The sequence below is a fragment of the Solanum pennellii genome, chromosome 1 (genome assembly GCF_001406875.1).
Source record: "Solanum pennellii chromosome 1, SPENNV200".
In the NCBI taxonomy this organism is placed as follows: Eukaryota; Viridiplantae; Streptophyta; class Magnoliopsida; order Solanales; family Solanaceae; genus Solanum; species Solanum pennellii.
The window spans coordinates 89,845,523-89,862,839 of record NC_028637.1 but is presented as its reverse complement, the minus strand read 5'-3'; the positions used below and the strand labels follow the sequence as shown (position 1 = coordinate 89,862,839).

At 31.6% G+C, this 17,317-nt stretch overlaps 3 protein-coding genes across 6 annotated transcripts; 1 reads left to right on the top strand and 2 right to left on the bottom strand.

Moving 5' to 3' along the window:
• Window positions 1-4,792: 4,792 nt before the first annotated feature.
• On the top strand, window positions 4,793-5,948 carry LOC107012728. 2 transcript variants are annotated; one of them, XM_027914610.1, is made up of 3 exons: window positions 4,793-5,000; window positions 5,066-5,111; window positions 5,716-5,948. In XM_027914610.1, the coding sequence occupies exons 1-3, from the start codon at window positions 4,872-4,874 to the stop codon at window positions 5,799-5,801; spliced, it is 261 nt and encodes an 86-aa protein (XP_027770411.1). In that variant the 5' UTR covers window positions 4,793-4,871; the 3' UTR covers window positions 5,802-5,948. The 2 variants fall into 2 exon arrangements, with proteins under 2 accessions (XP_027770411.1, XP_015068132.1); XM_015212646.2 differs by having other exon boundaries at window positions 4,803-5,000; window positions 5,746-5,948.
• An 887-nt stretch (window positions 5,949-6,835) lies between these two features.
• On the bottom strand, window positions 6,836-7,567 carry LOC107024760 (peptide methionine sulfoxide reductase B5-like; the record flags this gene model as incomplete). Its single annotated transcript, XM_027914614.1, has 2 exons — window positions 6,836-7,319; window positions 7,391-7,567. Coding segments are annotated over 2 exons (330 nt in total), but the record flags the coding sequence as incomplete, so codon positions are not given.
• Window positions 7,568-9,561: 1,994 nt separating this feature from the next.
• On the bottom strand, window positions 9,562-15,998 carry LOC107008357 (probable protein phosphatase 2C 35). Of its 3 annotated transcripts, none has more exons than XM_015207356.2 (5): window positions 14,410-15,996; window positions 10,851-10,982; window positions 10,297-10,490; window positions 10,135-10,203; window positions 9,562-10,016 (listed from the first exon to the last, which is right to left on the bottom strand). In XM_015207356.2, the coding sequence occupies exons 1-4, from the start codon at window positions 15,319-15,321 to the stop codon at window positions 10,197-10,199; spliced, it is 1,245 nt and encodes a 414-aa protein (XP_015062842.1). In that variant the 5' UTR covers window positions 15,322-15,996; the 3' UTR covers window positions 9,562-10,016; window positions 10,135-10,196. The 3 variants fall into 3 exon arrangements, with proteins under 3 accessions (XP_015062842.1, XP_015062843.1, XP_015062844.1); XM_015207357.2 differs by having other exon boundaries at window positions 10,297-10,486; XM_015207358.2 differs by lacking the exons at window positions 9,562-10,016; window positions 10,135-10,203 and having other exon boundaries at window positions 10,361-10,499; window positions 14,410-15,998.
• Window positions 15,999-17,317: the final 1,319 nt, after the last annotated feature.

Genomic DNA, 17,317 nt, shown 5'->3' with positions numbered 1-17,317 from the left:
AAGACATGTTCAAGACAGTTTCAAAGCACTTGCAACAAATTTGATAATAATAAAGATTTTCGTTCAACTACACGTGGAAAGAAATTTGAACCATATTTTCAATAGGATAAATTTTAGGAATCACATAGTTTTAATATGAAATAACAATTTATCCCTCTTTAGTTTGTAATTACATTAATCCAATAAAAAGTAACACAAACCGAATACATTAGTATGTAGCTCGGATACATTATAACATAAATCGAATACATAATATGTAACTCGAATGCATAATATGTAGCTTGGATACATTAAAACTAATTCGGATAAATTATAAAATAAACCGGATACATAATATGTAGTTCGAATACATTAATATGTAGATCGGAAAAAAAATAAGGGATTTTAGAAATATAATGGGATATTGGAAATAACGAAAACATATATAAAACGTATATTTCAGTAATTTTTCCTTTTCAACAATGTTGCTCCTTCTTTTAAAACCAAAATCAATTTTCAATTCATGCTTATTTTTATGCATGAGCTCAAACTTTCAACCCGAGCTAACTTTTAAGGCTTGAACTTCATATTTCAACTCATACATATTACTTTTAAAACATGAGCTCTACTGTCAATTTTGTTCATATAATTTTTAACACAAGACTTCAATATCATCAACCCGTGTTTACTTTAATGCACAAAAATTCACTTTTTAACTCATATAAAATTTTAAATCACGGTAAACAGTAATGGCACATGAAGATTTTGTGAAGAAAAAGGATGAAGAGTATTTTATCAGAAAAGTCAGTCGAAAGGGGAATTTGTTATGATTTTCTTACTTTATTTGGACTTTATTTTTCTCTTTTAAAAAAATCAAATTATTACCATAAATACTTTTAACTATTACTGAAAGGAAAAATATAATTTTCTTTCATATTTGACTTGTTCCTTCCTTGAAAGAAAAGTTTGGAGCTTTATAAATCGAAGACCATCTCTCATACCAAAACATACTATCATTATTCATTAAAGAATTTTGTTTATAGGGAGATTTATTCCCTCGTTATCATATGTAGGCAAAGTGACTGAACCGATCTTATATAGTAGTTATTTTTTAGTATTTCTTTATCATTTAATTTAGTACTGTAATTTACAATTATATGCTTCCGCATAATATTACAATTCTTTTGAACCCAACATGAATATCTATTATATAGGGGAAAAAAAAGGAATCTAACTTACGAACGAAATCAATATTTTTCCATTTTCTTACTAATATTGCAAATTTTGCCACGGATGTTTACTTAATACTGGATAGCTAAATAACTAATTGAGGAATCTTATTTTATCACAAATCGTGTATTTTACTTGTAAATAAAATAGCAATCAAAGAGGAAAAATAGAAGAACTTGCCTGTGGTTGGCAAAAAATATATAGAATTAAATGTCCCTTGTGATATGTGAATAGATCTTTTTTTTAGCAAAATGTTGACTTTGCCTTTGGTACTCAATACATTGAATACCATTCAAAGTTTTCTTCTGTTTTATTGTTAGTCTCATGGGGTCGTTCGGCTTATGATTATACTAAAAAAAAAAACCTACTAATAATTTTTTTGATATTTAATAAATGTTTGAATTGTAATTATTCAAATTCAGTATATTATGTGTGTTTGATTTTTTGATTTAAATCTTAATCATTCAAATTTAAATTATTATGTCTATTTATTTATTTTTTAAAATAATCTTTTAATGGATCTGAAAAAATTTGAACGAACAGTTATATATAGGAGAGTCTTAACAATATTCAGACTTATTGTATAAATCACAAAATAATCACGTTGTCCACCTCCTTTTTTCTCTTTGCACATTTTTGCCTCTCTCGCTACCAACTTTTTTCCTCTGTTGTATCAATCAAACATTAATTTTCATCTTAAACGAATAAGTTTATACCATCTTTTCAAATATTTTTGTATAGTATTTTTTTTATACGAACAATTTTTTGGTGTGTATTGATATTTGTCATGAATTCTTATTGTAATAATATTTTTGGGTACATTAATGATGTTTATCAAGAACTCAAAGGTTTTCGGCTAAAAGAGTTCTAGCCATGATCAAAACAATAACTATGTATATATTTGAGGTCTCTTATTAAAATTTTGTTTTATGCTACTATTTGATTGATATTTTCTTTATTATCCAACTTGTTTGTATGATTAAATTCACTGGTAAATAAACACTAGATATATTATTGTTGTTGAACTATGAATATACATAATTTTTTTTTAAGAATTCAACATACATTTTTTTATAAAAAAGAATTGTTCAAACATCAAAACAAAAGATTTTGTTGATATGTAATTTAAATTGCATGTTATATAATTAATTTTTATAATCAAATGTAAACATTAAAATATTAATTTTTATTAAAAAGTAATATTTTTTAATTGAAATGAAAATATTATAATGTTAAATTTCATATGCGCATTCAAATATTAAAACAAATAATCTTAATCATTTATTATTATTCAGATATAGAGACCTTTATTGTCATAATCTTACAAGTAAATTTGATCATATAAGCAAATTTGATGATCAAAGAGATTTAGGGCCCGTTTGGATGAGCTTAATAAAAGCAGCTTTAAAAAAGTACTTTTGAAAGTGCTGAAACTTATTTTTAAAATAAGCAGTTATGCGTTTGGATAAAAGTGCTGAAATTAAAAAAAAAAGTTGTTGATGTGTTTGACAAATAAGTGCTGATAAACAGCTTTTTAAATCAAAATGTCTGAAATACCCTTAAAAGCTGTTAACATAATAAAAGTTAATTAATTTATATTTTACAGCCATAAATAATTATGTTTTGCTATCATTCACATATTTCTTTCTCATCACAAATTATTTATAAGAGGAATATAAACTTATTATAGATTTTAAAGATATATAATTTGAATAGATCAAAGAACGATTTAAGATTTTATTTTAGTTTCATCCATAGATAATAATAATTGTCTATCATTCACATATTTCTTTATTATCACAAATTATTTATAAGAGGAATATAAATTTTTATTTAAGTTATATGTGCAACTTTATTTTACATTTTAATAATATATAATTTGAATAGATCACTTGAAAGATTTAAGATTATTTTATTTTCATTCATTAGTAATAGTAATTGTCTATCATCTACACGTGAAAAGGGAAAAATGGAAGAAAGAGATGTTAGGGTTATGTGGGTAATTTGGAGATTGTATAAAAATATTAAGGGCAAAAAGGTAAAAATGTGGTCAACTTAAAACTGCTTATAAGCTAAAAAAAAAAAAAGCACATCTATCCTAGCTTTTAACTTTTGGCTTAAAATGAGTTTTTTTTAACTTAAAATAAGTTATTTTGAGTATTACCAAACAGCTAAATAAGTCAAAAACCAGCTTTTAAGTCAGTTTGATCAGCTTTTAAGCTGAGCCAAACAGGCTCTTAATAAAGTTGGTGCCTTAAAAACAAACTTTCAGAGAGACCTCAAGTATATGCTGGTTGTACGAGTACTATATTTCTACTTAAAAATTTTGAGTTCTTAATAAATATTAACAGACCTAAAAATATCATTGCAATAAAAATTCTTAACGAACTCCAAAGAAAAAAAATATTAAGACAAAACAATAGGGAAAATAGTAGATTTAGTCTCAAATTATTACTTGTAATTCTTATTTCTCTATTATTTGACTAGGCATATTTACTTTTTGATTAAATTGAGTGTGCTAAATAGAAATAAAGAGAAGTTCGTGAGTATGAAGTTTTCGTGACTATTTATGTTTCAATCAATTTAATTTAAAAAATAAAAAATATCTCTAAAATTTAATTAATATGCAATCGAAGGAATACTTAATAGACTTTATTTGGATAATGAACTAAGAATCGCAACATAGAATTCTTTTCAAATTTATTGCTAAATAGATTATTATGAAAAAGAAACAAATCAATTAATAATAAATTAAATCTAAATAATTAAAATTTACACCAAATGAAATCCTAAAATGTTTTTTTTTGACATGTCTTGTTATCTCAATTTATATGACAGACAAGTTGGGAAAATTATTTTTAATTTGGATTTATTTGGTACTAATACTTTTTTCCAAAATATTAAGAACAAAAATAGGAGATTATTATTGTATTTATTTGGGGAATAACTCAATAATTGTAAAAACAAGAGGAAAGACTCAAAATAGTCCCTCACTTTTGGGTTAAGGCTCAAGGTAATCTTTGAGTTTTCACATGGAGCATTAATAGTCCCTTATGTTTGTAATATTGACACACTTTTGATCCTCCCGTAAAATTAGCATTAATTTTATCTAAAAATTTATATAAGGAATGTTCAATCGTCTTTTTATATATATAATAGAAATAATAACTCTATCTGAGAGAAGGTGATAAGAAAAACACTTTGTTCTGTTCACTAGAAATATTACTGCAGCTAAACTAAAAATATCTTAACACATGACTTTGCAGAGAAGAAAAAATTATACTATTGCACATGAAATTATTATGATAAACCTCTCGACTTTATCTGCAATACGATTTCTACTAAATAAAATAAAGTGTTTTTCTTCTCACATTCTTTCATATCGAGTTGTTATTTTTACTAAATATATAAAATGACGATTGAACATCCCATACATAGATTATGGATAAAATTAATGCTAAAAAAATAGATAAAATTTTGGAGGAGAACAAAAAATGTACCAATATTATAAACATGAGAAACTATTAATACTCCGTATAAAAATTGAAATATCACTTTGAGCCTTAATCTAATAATCCAAAGAAAAGGCACTATTTTGATTGTTTCCTCTAAAAACAATGTGCAAATAAAGTAGCGATCCACAGAAGACGAAGACGACATATATGGACCGTCAACAAACTCCGAACGCGCCACTCCTTCCGCCGCCGATGGTACATCAGGATGACGCCGACGAAGAAGACGAAACTGTGAAGCAGCTCAACGAGTGTTCTTCTGTCTACTTATCATTACAGGTATCTTATTCAATTCTTAAACCCTAAACCCCAAATTGGAACTGATCACAAGTTTATATATGCAGGATTGTCTGATCAATTCTAACCGGAATTGGAAATCTTGTCAAAAAGGTATCTTCTATTTTTCTTATTTTGCTTCACGTTTTGTTATTTTTATTTCTTTTAACGAATATGAATTTAGTATCCTCATTTAGAAAGAGGGAAAATAAGTGTTATCATTCCAATTAGAAATCTAAATTAGTTATTTGCATTTATTTGCGATCAACTGAGCACTATTAGCTGACTAGATATCAAGAACATAATCGATATGAAAATTAGTCATTATGATATTTTTTTTGTTTGAATAATGAAGCGAGATGAACAATGAAGATTAGTGATATAGCCGATCCAACTTGCTTGATATTAAAGTATGGTAGGAGTTATTGTTGTATGAAACCTATATATTTTAGTATAGTATTCCAATCGAAGCAGAACGGAGATTGAGATAACATATAGCTCTGATGGGTAGAAACATAGTATACCGGGGGATCTACATGTGCAAGTTTTCAGCTGGCATGTGATGCAGCATCAAAAAAAGGGGTAGAAATGCACGCTTTCATGTTCAGATGTGTGCGTACTGAGATTCTCTTGTTTATAATATCAATTGTATTAACGCGGCCACAGAATAAAATAGAATGCATACCACACTAGTGCTCGATTGTTGACTACTTTTTAGTTTATTCCAAAAACTATGTGCTGGTTGCAGAAGTTCAGGCTCTCAAGGCATGTAATGATAGAAGACAGAAAGACAAGAGGAGTTGAGAAGTTTTTCGAAGTTGGAGGCTTACAGTTAACTTTTTCTGCTAATTTTTCTTAAAAAGATACACAATGATGACTAACTATTAACTGTTGCTGGAATTAATAAACTGAGATGAGTTATGGCAAAAACATGGCTATTTTCTTTGTGTATTCTATCTCTATGATTATTATTCTTTTTTTTTTTTGGATAAAATCAATCGTTGACTTCGTTCGGTGTGTTTTTCCCTTGTTCTCTTGCTATCCAAGAAGCTTCCTTCTTTAGCTCCTCGATAATCATTTCTCTTTTTTTTTGGTATAGCAAAAAGTTTACAGGGTCATAAGTTGTGGCTGTGGCACTACAGAAACAACTGAACTAGCAGATGATGTATTGCCTAGCCGAACTAGTATTAAACATAGACCTACTGGAGTGGGATATAGCCTGCACTCTTCTACTATACAACTCCCCATTCTTGTCAGCCTGCAAAATATCCGTCAAGGATGCTGGAGTGTTCCAAAACAGCAGTGTTATTATCCATCAAAGTAGTAGTTATGGTGACAACAACTAAAACATCCGCTAGTTTGTTTTGTTCCTTGTAAACGTGAGAGTCATGAAATAGCGGTGAGTTTAGTAGGTGCACCAACTATAGTGAGTCCATGTTTATTTCCAGATGCATCATCCCCTATTGCAGAGCTAAAGTAAGTCCTACCAACATAGCTCACATTTCCATCTCAAGAGGCTGAGAAGTAGGACAAGTCCCTGTAAATCCAAGTATCCAATCTCTGACACTATTTCTAAAAACACCTCCTGCGGTAAATAAGCCTGAAACTGAATCACAACCACTATCCATAATAAGCATAATGTTAGATTACCAGACTGGTTCCACTTGACATACATGTGCTCAAAGAAACATTTGGGTTTTGGATTCCCCGCCATGAACCAGTGTACTCACCTGCCTCGTTCGCAATGGACCTAGGTGTTACTAAGAAAGGTTTTCCCTCGAAGATATATTTATTATTTTGTGCCAACCAAATAGCCCAAAGACAGAAAGGAAAGAAAGTTGATGCGCGGGTATGCAGTGAATAAATCTACCACCCAAAAGTTTTACAAAGCTAAGGAGAAGTACCCAAAGAAGCAATTTGTTTTGAGTGATTCCTAACTCGAACCATAATGGTTGATATAGGTTGTGTTTATAGACTTTGAATAGCCACATACATATCAATAAACGAAAATACTTCAGTCTTGAAATAGTTTAATATCGGTTATATGAATCTCTATTATTCATTCAAGACTAAACATAAACATGTTCACAAACATTTGCTTCAGCCCTCTTCCATTTGCCAAGTCCTTAAGGTAAGGTGAAAATGACACCATTTTCAGAGTAAAACAGATCAGGTATTTGCAGGGTTAAACTTGACAGAAACGCTGTTGACACAGTGGCGTTCATCTGTGGGTGTCTTGTGACCTTCTCCTTTGAAAACATGACCAAGATGTCCACCACAAGCAGCACATGTAATCTCCGTCCTCCTTCCGTCTGGATCTGGCTGTAAGTAGAAACAAATAGCGGAGTTAGAATTTTCACCTGTGCAATTTTATGACGAAAGAGCATACTTACAGAGCGATTTATCGTCCCTGGAAGACCCTCAAAGAAAGCAGGCCAACCACAGCCAGAGTCAAATTTGGTTGAGGATTTATACAATGGAGTTCCACAACCAGCACAGTTATAAATTCCTTCATCAAAAAACTTGTCATATTCACCACTTCCCTTTAGCCTGTAAAATACTAATTTTTCTCAGCAAAGTTTCATCTAATGACACATACATCAATCAAATATTTTTCGCTTACTTATCGAATTATACAACTTCTCCTATTATATAATTTGTTTAAACAATGAATCTGGACGGAAAAATAGACTTAAAAGGAATATTGATTTGCTCGAAATCTATTGAGATTTGGAATGTCATTTATCAACTTGCCAGATTTAAAATCAGATTTATTCGAAACTAAAAGTTTTGTTTAGATATGCAATTTAATTTTTTTTTAAAAAAATAATATTTATTTATTTGTAAAAATGAAATTATAGTGGTAAAAAAACTGGTTTAAACTTTTTACAATGTTATTTAACGAAAAAAAAGTTAGCTGCATCGGATGTTTACATCAAATCATATGTTAAATAATTATAGTTAAGTAAAGTGAATTATAAATTTAAACACATCGCATGGCATGCATGTATTGATTTGGTGTAAACACTCGGTTGCAAATAAATTATAGTTGTTAAAGCAAAATATTGTCGCATTGACAAATTGAATATTATCATCTTTCTTTTATAAATAAATATTCGTGATTATAAACTTGCACATAATTTTATTTTTAAAAAATCTAGTAAATAATAGTATTTCATATTGAACAAACAATCTCTATACTCCGAACATGAACATGAATTCCTTTTTTTTAAAAAAAACTCTTGCCTTTAACCTCTTTTCACAATTTTGTATTGAAGTTAGAAAAATTCTTCAAATGGATGATAAACACGATATAATTATTGAGTCACCAAACATTTGGGTCACGAAGAAAGGGACTAAAAGGTCATTCTTCATATATTTCAGTTTCGAGAATAGAAGTAGTTCGTTTTTCTTCAATACGCAATTCAAGATTTCGTTTGTGTTCATGTTGACAATTTTTAATGTAAATTCGGTGGGTCATCTTCCCTTCTTATGAGTTCCCCCACCAACCCAGTGACACACCAACCATGCGCATTCTCTTTCTCCGATCATAAAGTCCCGTGATCCCTTTATTTGTCATTTATCCCCCTAAATAAGTAAAAGCACGCTCTTTCGAATTAAAAAAGAAAAGGGCTCCTAAAAAGATGATCAGATTTGTCCATTTTCTCTACGAAAAATGTTATACTTGCATTCTATTATACTTAGTTTTGTATATTTATCCTTAACCTGCCTTTACCACACCTCATTTTCATTTCTGCCTCTACAATCTTCATACGTACCACCCCACCCCCACCTTTCATCATTTTTATCTAATCATATACAGATACTTTTAGGATAATATCTTTTACTTACGTATCGAACAGAAGAAGAAAAAAAGTAAGAAGCTCACTTGATTAATAACATTCTCCTTTGTACCGAACTCACCCTTAAAATATTTCTCTAACAATGGAAAAATTTTATACGTATCACGGATGTACAGATATCGAACGTACAACGTAAGTAACAGTTCTTAAATTTATTAACGTATGCACACAAGAAGATAAAAAAAATCCCAATTCATTTCTTCATTTCACCTAAGATAAAAAAGAATATTCGAAGTTTCATTTTTGTTCTTATGAAATATTTTATAGATTTTACTATTTTAAAAATTCAGTGACATGTTTCATTACTATGCCAAGCGCGATCAAGTTAACTAGTGATACTAAAATCACTATTGTTCTCTAAAAAAATAAAAAATAAATCTACTACTCCTTAAGCGAGCTCCCCAATTCCACTAAATGACTCACTTTCAAAGTTCTCACCTCTAACCGAGGAGAATATAGAGCGTGGGACTATGATGATTTACTTTCAAGTTCTCGCCTTCAACCCAAGAAAACAAAGGTCATGCCAAGCCCTAATTCACCTAAATGGAATTCATATCTCCTTTATCTGATCGAGAAGGGAGGTGAACCATTTGGATTACGTTAGTAAGGAAACTTATTTTTCCCTAGAACACAGCATAAGGACTCATAAAAAGGTAGCAAGTCCACACAAGTGAGCTGCCTAATCTCTAGTACGACGATCATTACACCGCGATCATTGTATATACAAATTTAACCAACTTTCATGCGTGGTATACTTGTTTGATACTACTTCATACAACAATAAGTTCTTCCACAGCCAAGTCGAAATGATATGATACGAAATATTGTCATTCTAAAACTGACAAGTTTAGATGGAATACAGTACAAAGTTTGCTCTTACTTGTTACAAGAAGATGCAACTATTGACTAACCCATGTACATGTGCATCAGTGTTAAGCTTTTTGACAGAAGCAACGCCCCAGCAAAGAAGTCTCCAGAACAACTCAGGTTAACTTGATTGATGAGCTATGCACGAGAACGTAAAGTGTGAAGAAACTGAAGTGAGTAGTGTAACCAGTTGAAGTCAGAGGGCAATAGATCCATAAACTGCTAGATTCTTTTACAAGGAAAGGACATAGGTTCAACTGCTAAGTGAATGCTGCTCAGGTCCTGCTATCTGTCATATTCAATGTGTAGAAGGGTATAGTAAACCACTATCAGTTCGTGCATCTACTTATGCATCGATTGTTATATACGTTTATAATTATCAATGACTAAGGAATGAAGGATGTTACCGTTTCAGGCACATCTAAAATATGTGGAAATGCGTGAAAACCCTTGGAAGTCTTTTCTTTGTTCAATCCCTACAAGAGAAGTAGGTGCAAGCGGTCACTTGTAGAACAATATACAGATAAAGAAAAAGAAAAAGAGAAAAGTTGGGAAAGAGTGAAACTCACAAGCTAGATGAAACTACTACTCTGGAGCTCTGGTCTGATGACGAAACAGTTTGACAACAGCTCACTTCAGACAACTCACTTCTTACTGACCGATAACCTTCCGAAGCAGACGGAGTGAAATATATCTCCGATGTTTCTTTCTCTGTGTTCGTTGTTCTTCCTCCATTTCTCTTGGCTGTGGCACCACCACCTGACTATCCCAACTTCAGAGTATATTAGCTAATCCAAAAGTAAACAGAAACATGAAGTAATCTTGAATCGTGGAATACCAAAGGCAAGAAATTGCAGGCATGAATGTGGTGACTATGTTGTTTTGATCCTATTTTAAATAAGTTAATAGACAAAATCCACAATGAAGAAAGAACTTAGTTCAGTAATATTAGCAACAGATGCTCCTAGAGTCCATCGATCAAATTGTTACTACTTATTTCTAACCATAGGAAAAATAATGATTTACACAACGAAAGCAAAATAGAAATATGTGAATTTATATATATCCAGAGAATTAGAAAAGAAACAACAAAATCAACAAATAAGAATCAAATGGTTCATACATTGGATAAGGCTTTAATATGTACAATGATGATTGTTATATCATCTGTCCGATTTTCATGATCTAGCCACAGTTTGTAAGACTCTCCAGCAATGGCTGAACTTGCATCCCTAGGATCTGCAGCTCTATTTACCTACACAAGAAGAGAACAAGAAACAAGGCAGAAAATGTCAACAATGACTGAAACAAATGGTGGCTGAGATCAAGTAAAAGGAATTTGCTCATTTACTTGAAGATAGATCATATTGATCTTAACTAATGTCACAAAAGCATGATCCGGCTTTTCTATTTAACTTCTTTTTTGGCATTGTTCGAATAATTTGTTGGCATAACTACCACTAATCGTCAATATACGAAGTGCCACCAGTGTTGTCAAAGCATTGAGTGTGTTGAAAAAAAGGATCAACGGTCTGCAGTGGCTTTAAGCCTATAGCACAATTAATGCATGAACTTAAGAAATTTTAGCTAAGGAAGGAACAAATGATGAACGCATATTATATACAGACATGCAGCAACACACTGACACACATTATGTACGAAAAGTACCAATTCAGACAAACTAAACAGCAGAAAAATTGTCAATAAATTGAAATATATGAAGTCAAAATCGTGTAGATCAAGTACAGAAACAGTTTCATATTTTACACACTCAGATGTAAATAGTACAATTTTAGTTTTTAATTTTATCTTTTGCTGTTTTTTAATTAAGAGATTTAGCTAGTTTTCTTGTTACTGTATTTTTATTACCTAACTTTAATTATTAACATATTCACTCAATATTATTTAGTGCTTCTCTTTAGAAACAGTGCCTATGAGGAAGTTGCACACATCATATCACCTTTGTGCTTGCATTAGAGTATTGCATGAACCAGAGAAAAACAAAACAGCTTGCAATGCACCTCAAGCGAGCCTTTAAAAACACTAAATGCCACATAAGTTAGACAAGGACGAGATGATCCCCCGGGAAAAGAACATTTCAGAATATCTACAGACAAAGAAGAGGAAGGAAAAGAAAGGCAAATTTTCATATGTAGTTATCTATTCAAGAACTTCCTCCTACCACCAAGGGATACAACGGAATGTATGGGATGCCTCCACCCTTAACCAAAGGTCTCGAGTTCGACCTCTAAAAATGGAGAAATTTGAATGGGCCCTACGAGGTGTGAATCCGGATTGGTCGGGCCATTCAGTACCGAATACCGGATGGTTAAACCAAAAAAAAATCCTCCTGTTTATCATTAGATAACAGGCTCCGCATTGAAATGATATTTAAACAAAACTACATGTTTAAATGCAGACAAGTCATCTGATGTTGCTTTGCCAGTTTAGACAGACAATTGATTTATCTAGGCTTCATTGTTCAAAGAGGTTAATTAAATAATAGATGAAAATGGAACACATACAGGGTGTGCTATGTGATAGGAAGATACCTATTAAAGTCAAAGAACAATTGAATAAATGAGACCACTAATGTTATAGTAGAGATACCCACAAAAAGTGTTCGTATGCAAATATTAAGTAGGTGTACAACAAAATTAAAAATTAAAAATCAGATAGAAGATACAAATAGCAGCCATAGAGGATAAAATGCGAGGAGACCGCCTAAGATTGTTTGACCATGCTACATAGACCTCCAACTACACCCAGTTCATAGGTGCAACATAGCGATGATTCATGGTGTAGACCTAAAATCACATGGAAATTTTATTTCAGAAGACTGATAACCCCTTGAATTCAACCGAAGTTAACAAAGAACAAAACCAAATGTAAGTAAAAAGTCCATGGAGGCCATACCAACTGGTTGAGATCAAAACTTAGTCCAGATCCTGTCTTTTGCCAGGAATATAGTGTTTTCAGATTTGTATCTCAATGTAGGGATAAGTGCAAGATGTAAATAATCTCCTGCTTCTTAGTACCATAATTAATGTCTTAAAGGACAAACTATCAAATATTTGCATAAAATTGGGCCAAATTATAATGGGATGGATGAGGATTCATATCACTTGGGTCAACTAGTTTAAGGATGAGGTGCAGTAATAGTAGTTTCTACGTTTTCTCATTAGATACTAACTTTAACTTGTCTTAAGACTTCAGCTTAACTAAATGGAGTTACCAACAACTCAATAAATTAAAATGGGCTTACCCCGTACACAAAATGCTCCCCAACTAGTGGGGTAAAGAGAATGTGTATACAGTATGTAGCCTTATCCTCACATTTTCACAAAGAGGCTGCTTCAACACCCTGACCTAAAAAATATTATTTTTAATCATGAATGTGCGATCTATAAGTAACCAAAGGAGCAACTCTATCAATGTGCCAAGTTTGCCCTCAACCAGTCAAGAAAATGCTACTTAACATTCCAACAGTAAACCCATATGCTAAATTCACTTTCAGTATCATCAGAGTTGAGAGCATAAAAAGGGCCATGATACAAAGGCCATTCCTTGACAGTCGAACCAAACAAAGAAGATATGCCACAAAAAGTATACTAATTCCAATTACAGAAGAAGAGGGTGTTTGGATTTGCTTATTTCAAGTAGCTTTTGGCTTTTAAGCTCTTTCTTTTTTTAATTTCGGAGGTGTTTGGAAAAGACAAAAAAAGTGCTTTTAAGCACATACTTTTAGGCCAAAAAGTACAACAATAAGCTAAAAGGTTGGGTATGACCGACTTATGGCTTTTAGCTTATAAGCTATGACTATTCTTAGATAATGTTCAATACTAAGGAATCACTACTTCATGTCCAAAAAAAACAAATCCATAGTGTCACCAAAATGATTTATCAGAGACAAAGTTCAGAATTTAATGTGTTATCCTTCCAGTTTGACTTTTAATGGCTACCTAAAGTACGACATTCATCTCTTCGACATTTTCTTCCTTGTTTTCTAATTACATTCTTTTCCATTGGATCCATTATCCAGACTCAATGCAATTTTATGCCAAGAATCTTATTTGGGACCTATCAAAGGCAAAGAATTTAGAAGAATCTTGGCTTAATGTAGCATAGCCTCCAATAGCGAAAATATCATCAAGATTTACTTCAATATTTGATACACAACATATACTGACACAGTAACACATAAATAGAAATAGACAACATAGCATAATAGATTGACATGAATAATAACTAATATCTTGCTGTAACAGAGCATGTTATACATGAATTATGATATCAAAACTGCAGAGAGACGCACCACCAGTGACATTTGGCATAATACATACATATGCCCTTTAACTTGGTCTCGGCTCACATTTATGCTCTCCAACTTTGGTGAGCACAAGTAGACACTTAAACTTGTGTAGTTGAACAAATAGACATACACGTCCTATGTGGCATCCAACATGGCAATTTGTATTACGCACGCACGTAAGACGTGTGTTTACTTGTGCACATTCAAAGTTGGAGGACAAATGTGAAATGAAGCGAAGTTAATGGGCACATTTATGTATTATGCCGATTCCTAACAATGCAGATGTGCCAAGCAAAAAACAATGAAGATGAACAAAAACAAGAATAAATAAATTTCTACAGATTTTAGCATCAAATAAAGTAACCCTTACCATGTCCACCACAGTTTGGCTGGAGAGGAACTCAAAGACACCATCGCTTGCAACTACGAAGAAAGGATGATGAGCTGTAAGATGTACTGTTGTCACCTCTGGAACAGCAACTACACCAATGCTTTCAGCTGTACTATCTCCAACACTCCGCGTAAACGCAGTCCCTGGATACATCCCATTTTGAACCCACAATCTAGGTGGATCACCTCCTTCGGTTTCCTCATCCCCCCATGATTGAATATCAGGATCCTTTAGACCTTCCACTTGATCAACACTAAGAACTCTTGCCCCACAACTTTTCACTCTCTCACATTCATCTTTCCTAAATGGTGTCTGATCAGAAGACAAATCTTTGGCAACAACTCTATTTCCTTCTTTAACAGCCATCACTGCTCTTGAATCACCTACATTAGCCACATACAACATGTCTCCAACAAGAAGAGCAGTTATAGCAGTTGTCCCACTCATGGAATCATCAATATCACTAGCATGAAGTTCTTCATTTGTTATTGAAAATGCAGAATTGTAAGCCTTAACAGGGTCATCTAACAATGTAGAATCATTTGATAAAATCTCAACAAGCCTATCCCTAACAAACACAGAACATTCAGTACCAAACTGTCCATGCCCATCAAACACCCCAAAGAAATGAACATTTGGATTACCCTGAAGCTGTGTTCTGATACAATAACTATCCTGATTTTCTTTCTCAGGTGATTCAGGATAAAACCCGCGTTGCGTAAGCACCGAATACTCTAACCTGAAGTTATGGGAAGGAACTTGAGCACTTTCAACAGACCTTCCAGCAAGAATATGTGTTTGAACCTGAGCATATCTACCCAAATCTTCCCTATTATCACCATCTGAAGATCTTGGATATCTACAACAACACTTCCCATGAACACACCCCATATCTCAATCCAAACAAAGCTGCACACCAATTATTTGTAAAAATTACTCAACCAGGTCTAAAAACTTAATAAAACCAAATCTGCATAACCCATTTACAGCATTGCTTTTTCCAAAATGGGTTTTTTTTTAATTCAAACCTGTGATACATAAAAGCCAACAAGAAAAAACAAACCCTAATACCAAGACACCCAAACAAGGATTTTGGTCTAGGAATAGAATTTGGGGGGTGTCAGAAAAAAAAAACTTATAAAGAAACCAAGATTGGAACAACCCCAAAACCCAATGAAGAAGAAATGATTAAAAAAAAGAAAGAAAGATTGCAATACAAGAAGGGAACCCCCAAAGAAGAAGCAAAAGAAAAAAGAAAACTTTAAGGGGTGATCAAAGAATGACTTTTTATGTAAAAGAAAGATTAAGAAGATGTGTTGTTTGTGTTTGTGGGGTCTGTGAAGAAGAAAAAATCAAACATAATTTCCAAGAAAAAGAAGATTTGTTGATAGAAAAAAGATGTAATTTTTGGGGGAATAATCAAATTGAAAATGAAGATAACCCAGAAAAAGATGAGAGAAAAAAATGGTTGATTAGTACAGAGATAGGCATTTGGGATTATAGTATGTGGGGTTGTGCATTATGTCTCTTTTCACCTTTCAAGAAATGACATGCAAAACACTGAAATGCGAGCATGCGACAACAGATTGAGACAAACCAAGATACAAATGTCACCAAATCCCATTATTATAATAATACCACTTCCCTTTTTCATCTTTTTTTAATATTCCTAAATATACCCTAAGAGATTGTTTGGTTGAGTATTTTTTTAAAAATAGAATATATATTAATTTTATATATTATTAGTGGATGTTTGGACATGAGATGAAATCAGCATGAAATCGCACTCTGGTATCATGAGATGAAATCTCAAATTTTCCAAAATTGAAAATTTTCATCATAGATATGTTGTATGATACCGTCTTTCAATCTTGCATTAGTTATACACTTCTGGATCGTTTGGTAGAGTTTATTAGAAAAATAATGAATGTATTACTAGTGACTTAGTACATTGTTTGGTGCTCTTTTTCAATCTATGTATAACTAATGCTTATATATTGTATTGTGTATTAAGGGGTGTGTTACTAATACCATTGATTTTTACGTATTAGTATGTAACGCAATAGGTTTAGTGCATGTATTAGTATGATTAAAGACTCGATTATCCCTCAAAATATTTTTTTTAACCTTTTCCACTATAATTGTGGAGGGTTGAGGTAAATCATTTTTTTAATGCAATACATGTTATTATCAATGCACCAAATAAAAGAAAGCATAAAATAATCTATATGCAATTACTACAAGAATAACTAATATAATATATTTAGCATTATTCTTATACAGTCTATCAAACCTTCATTTGATATTAATGTGTGTATATAATTGATTGTATTAGTAATGAAAAAAATTTTAATACATGTTTTCACATGATTAAAGATACAATTATCCTTCAAAACATTTTTGGCATCATTTGCATCATATTTGTTGAGAGTATTTGTAAATAAATTACTTTTTTCTAGAAATTATGCAATGTATATTATTTTCTTGATATGTTAATTAATATTGAAGATATAATATGACAGAAAAAAAAAATCTTTTCTTGATATGTTAAATATATAAGTTTCCAATTTGAGGGACAAGGAATTAATATTGAAGATATAATATGAAAGGAAAAAAAAAAAAACTCTTTTCTTGATATGTTAAATATATAAGCTTGGAAACTATGTCTTATTCTGTCAAAAGGCAATTTTACTTAATGGGAATAACTTGCACGTGAGGATAAGAAAAGTTAGATATTATTCTCTTCCATTCAAATAGCATTTTTTTAAAATCTAAAATAAATGAATTTTCAAAGCCCCACAAATATTTTGTTTTGTCTCATATTAGTTGATCATTTTATTTTTATATATTTATTAAGAAATTATAAATAAGTAGTTACTTTTACTAA

Excerpts from the sequence above, each read along its gene's own strand:
- LOC107012728 (XM_027914610.1), top strand. The coding sequence starts at position 4,872 with ATGGACCGTCAACAAACTCCGAACGCGCCACTCCTTCCGCCGCCGATG. Across the intron at positions 5,001-5,065 it reads CTGTCTACTTATCATTACAG|GATTGTCTGATCAATTCTAA; the intron begins GTATCTTATTCA and ends TTATATATGCAG. Across the intron at positions 5,112-5,715 it reads TTGGAAATCTTGTCAAAAAG|TTTATTCCAAAAACTATGTG; the intron begins GTATCTTCTATT and ends ACTACTTTTTAG.
- LOC107008357 (XM_015207356.2), bottom strand. The coding sequence starts at position 15,321 with ATGGGGTGTGTTCATGGGAAGTGTTGTTGTAGATATCCAAGATCTTCA. Across the intron at positions 10,983-14,409 it reads GCCAAACTGTGGTGGACATG|GTAAATAGAGCTGCAGATCC; the intron begins GTAAGGGTTACT and ends CTTCTTGTGTAG. Across the intron at positions 10,491-10,850 it reads ATATTAAAGCCTTATCCAAT|TCAGGTGGTGGTGCCACAGC; the intron begins GTATGAACCATT and ends AAGTTGGGATAG.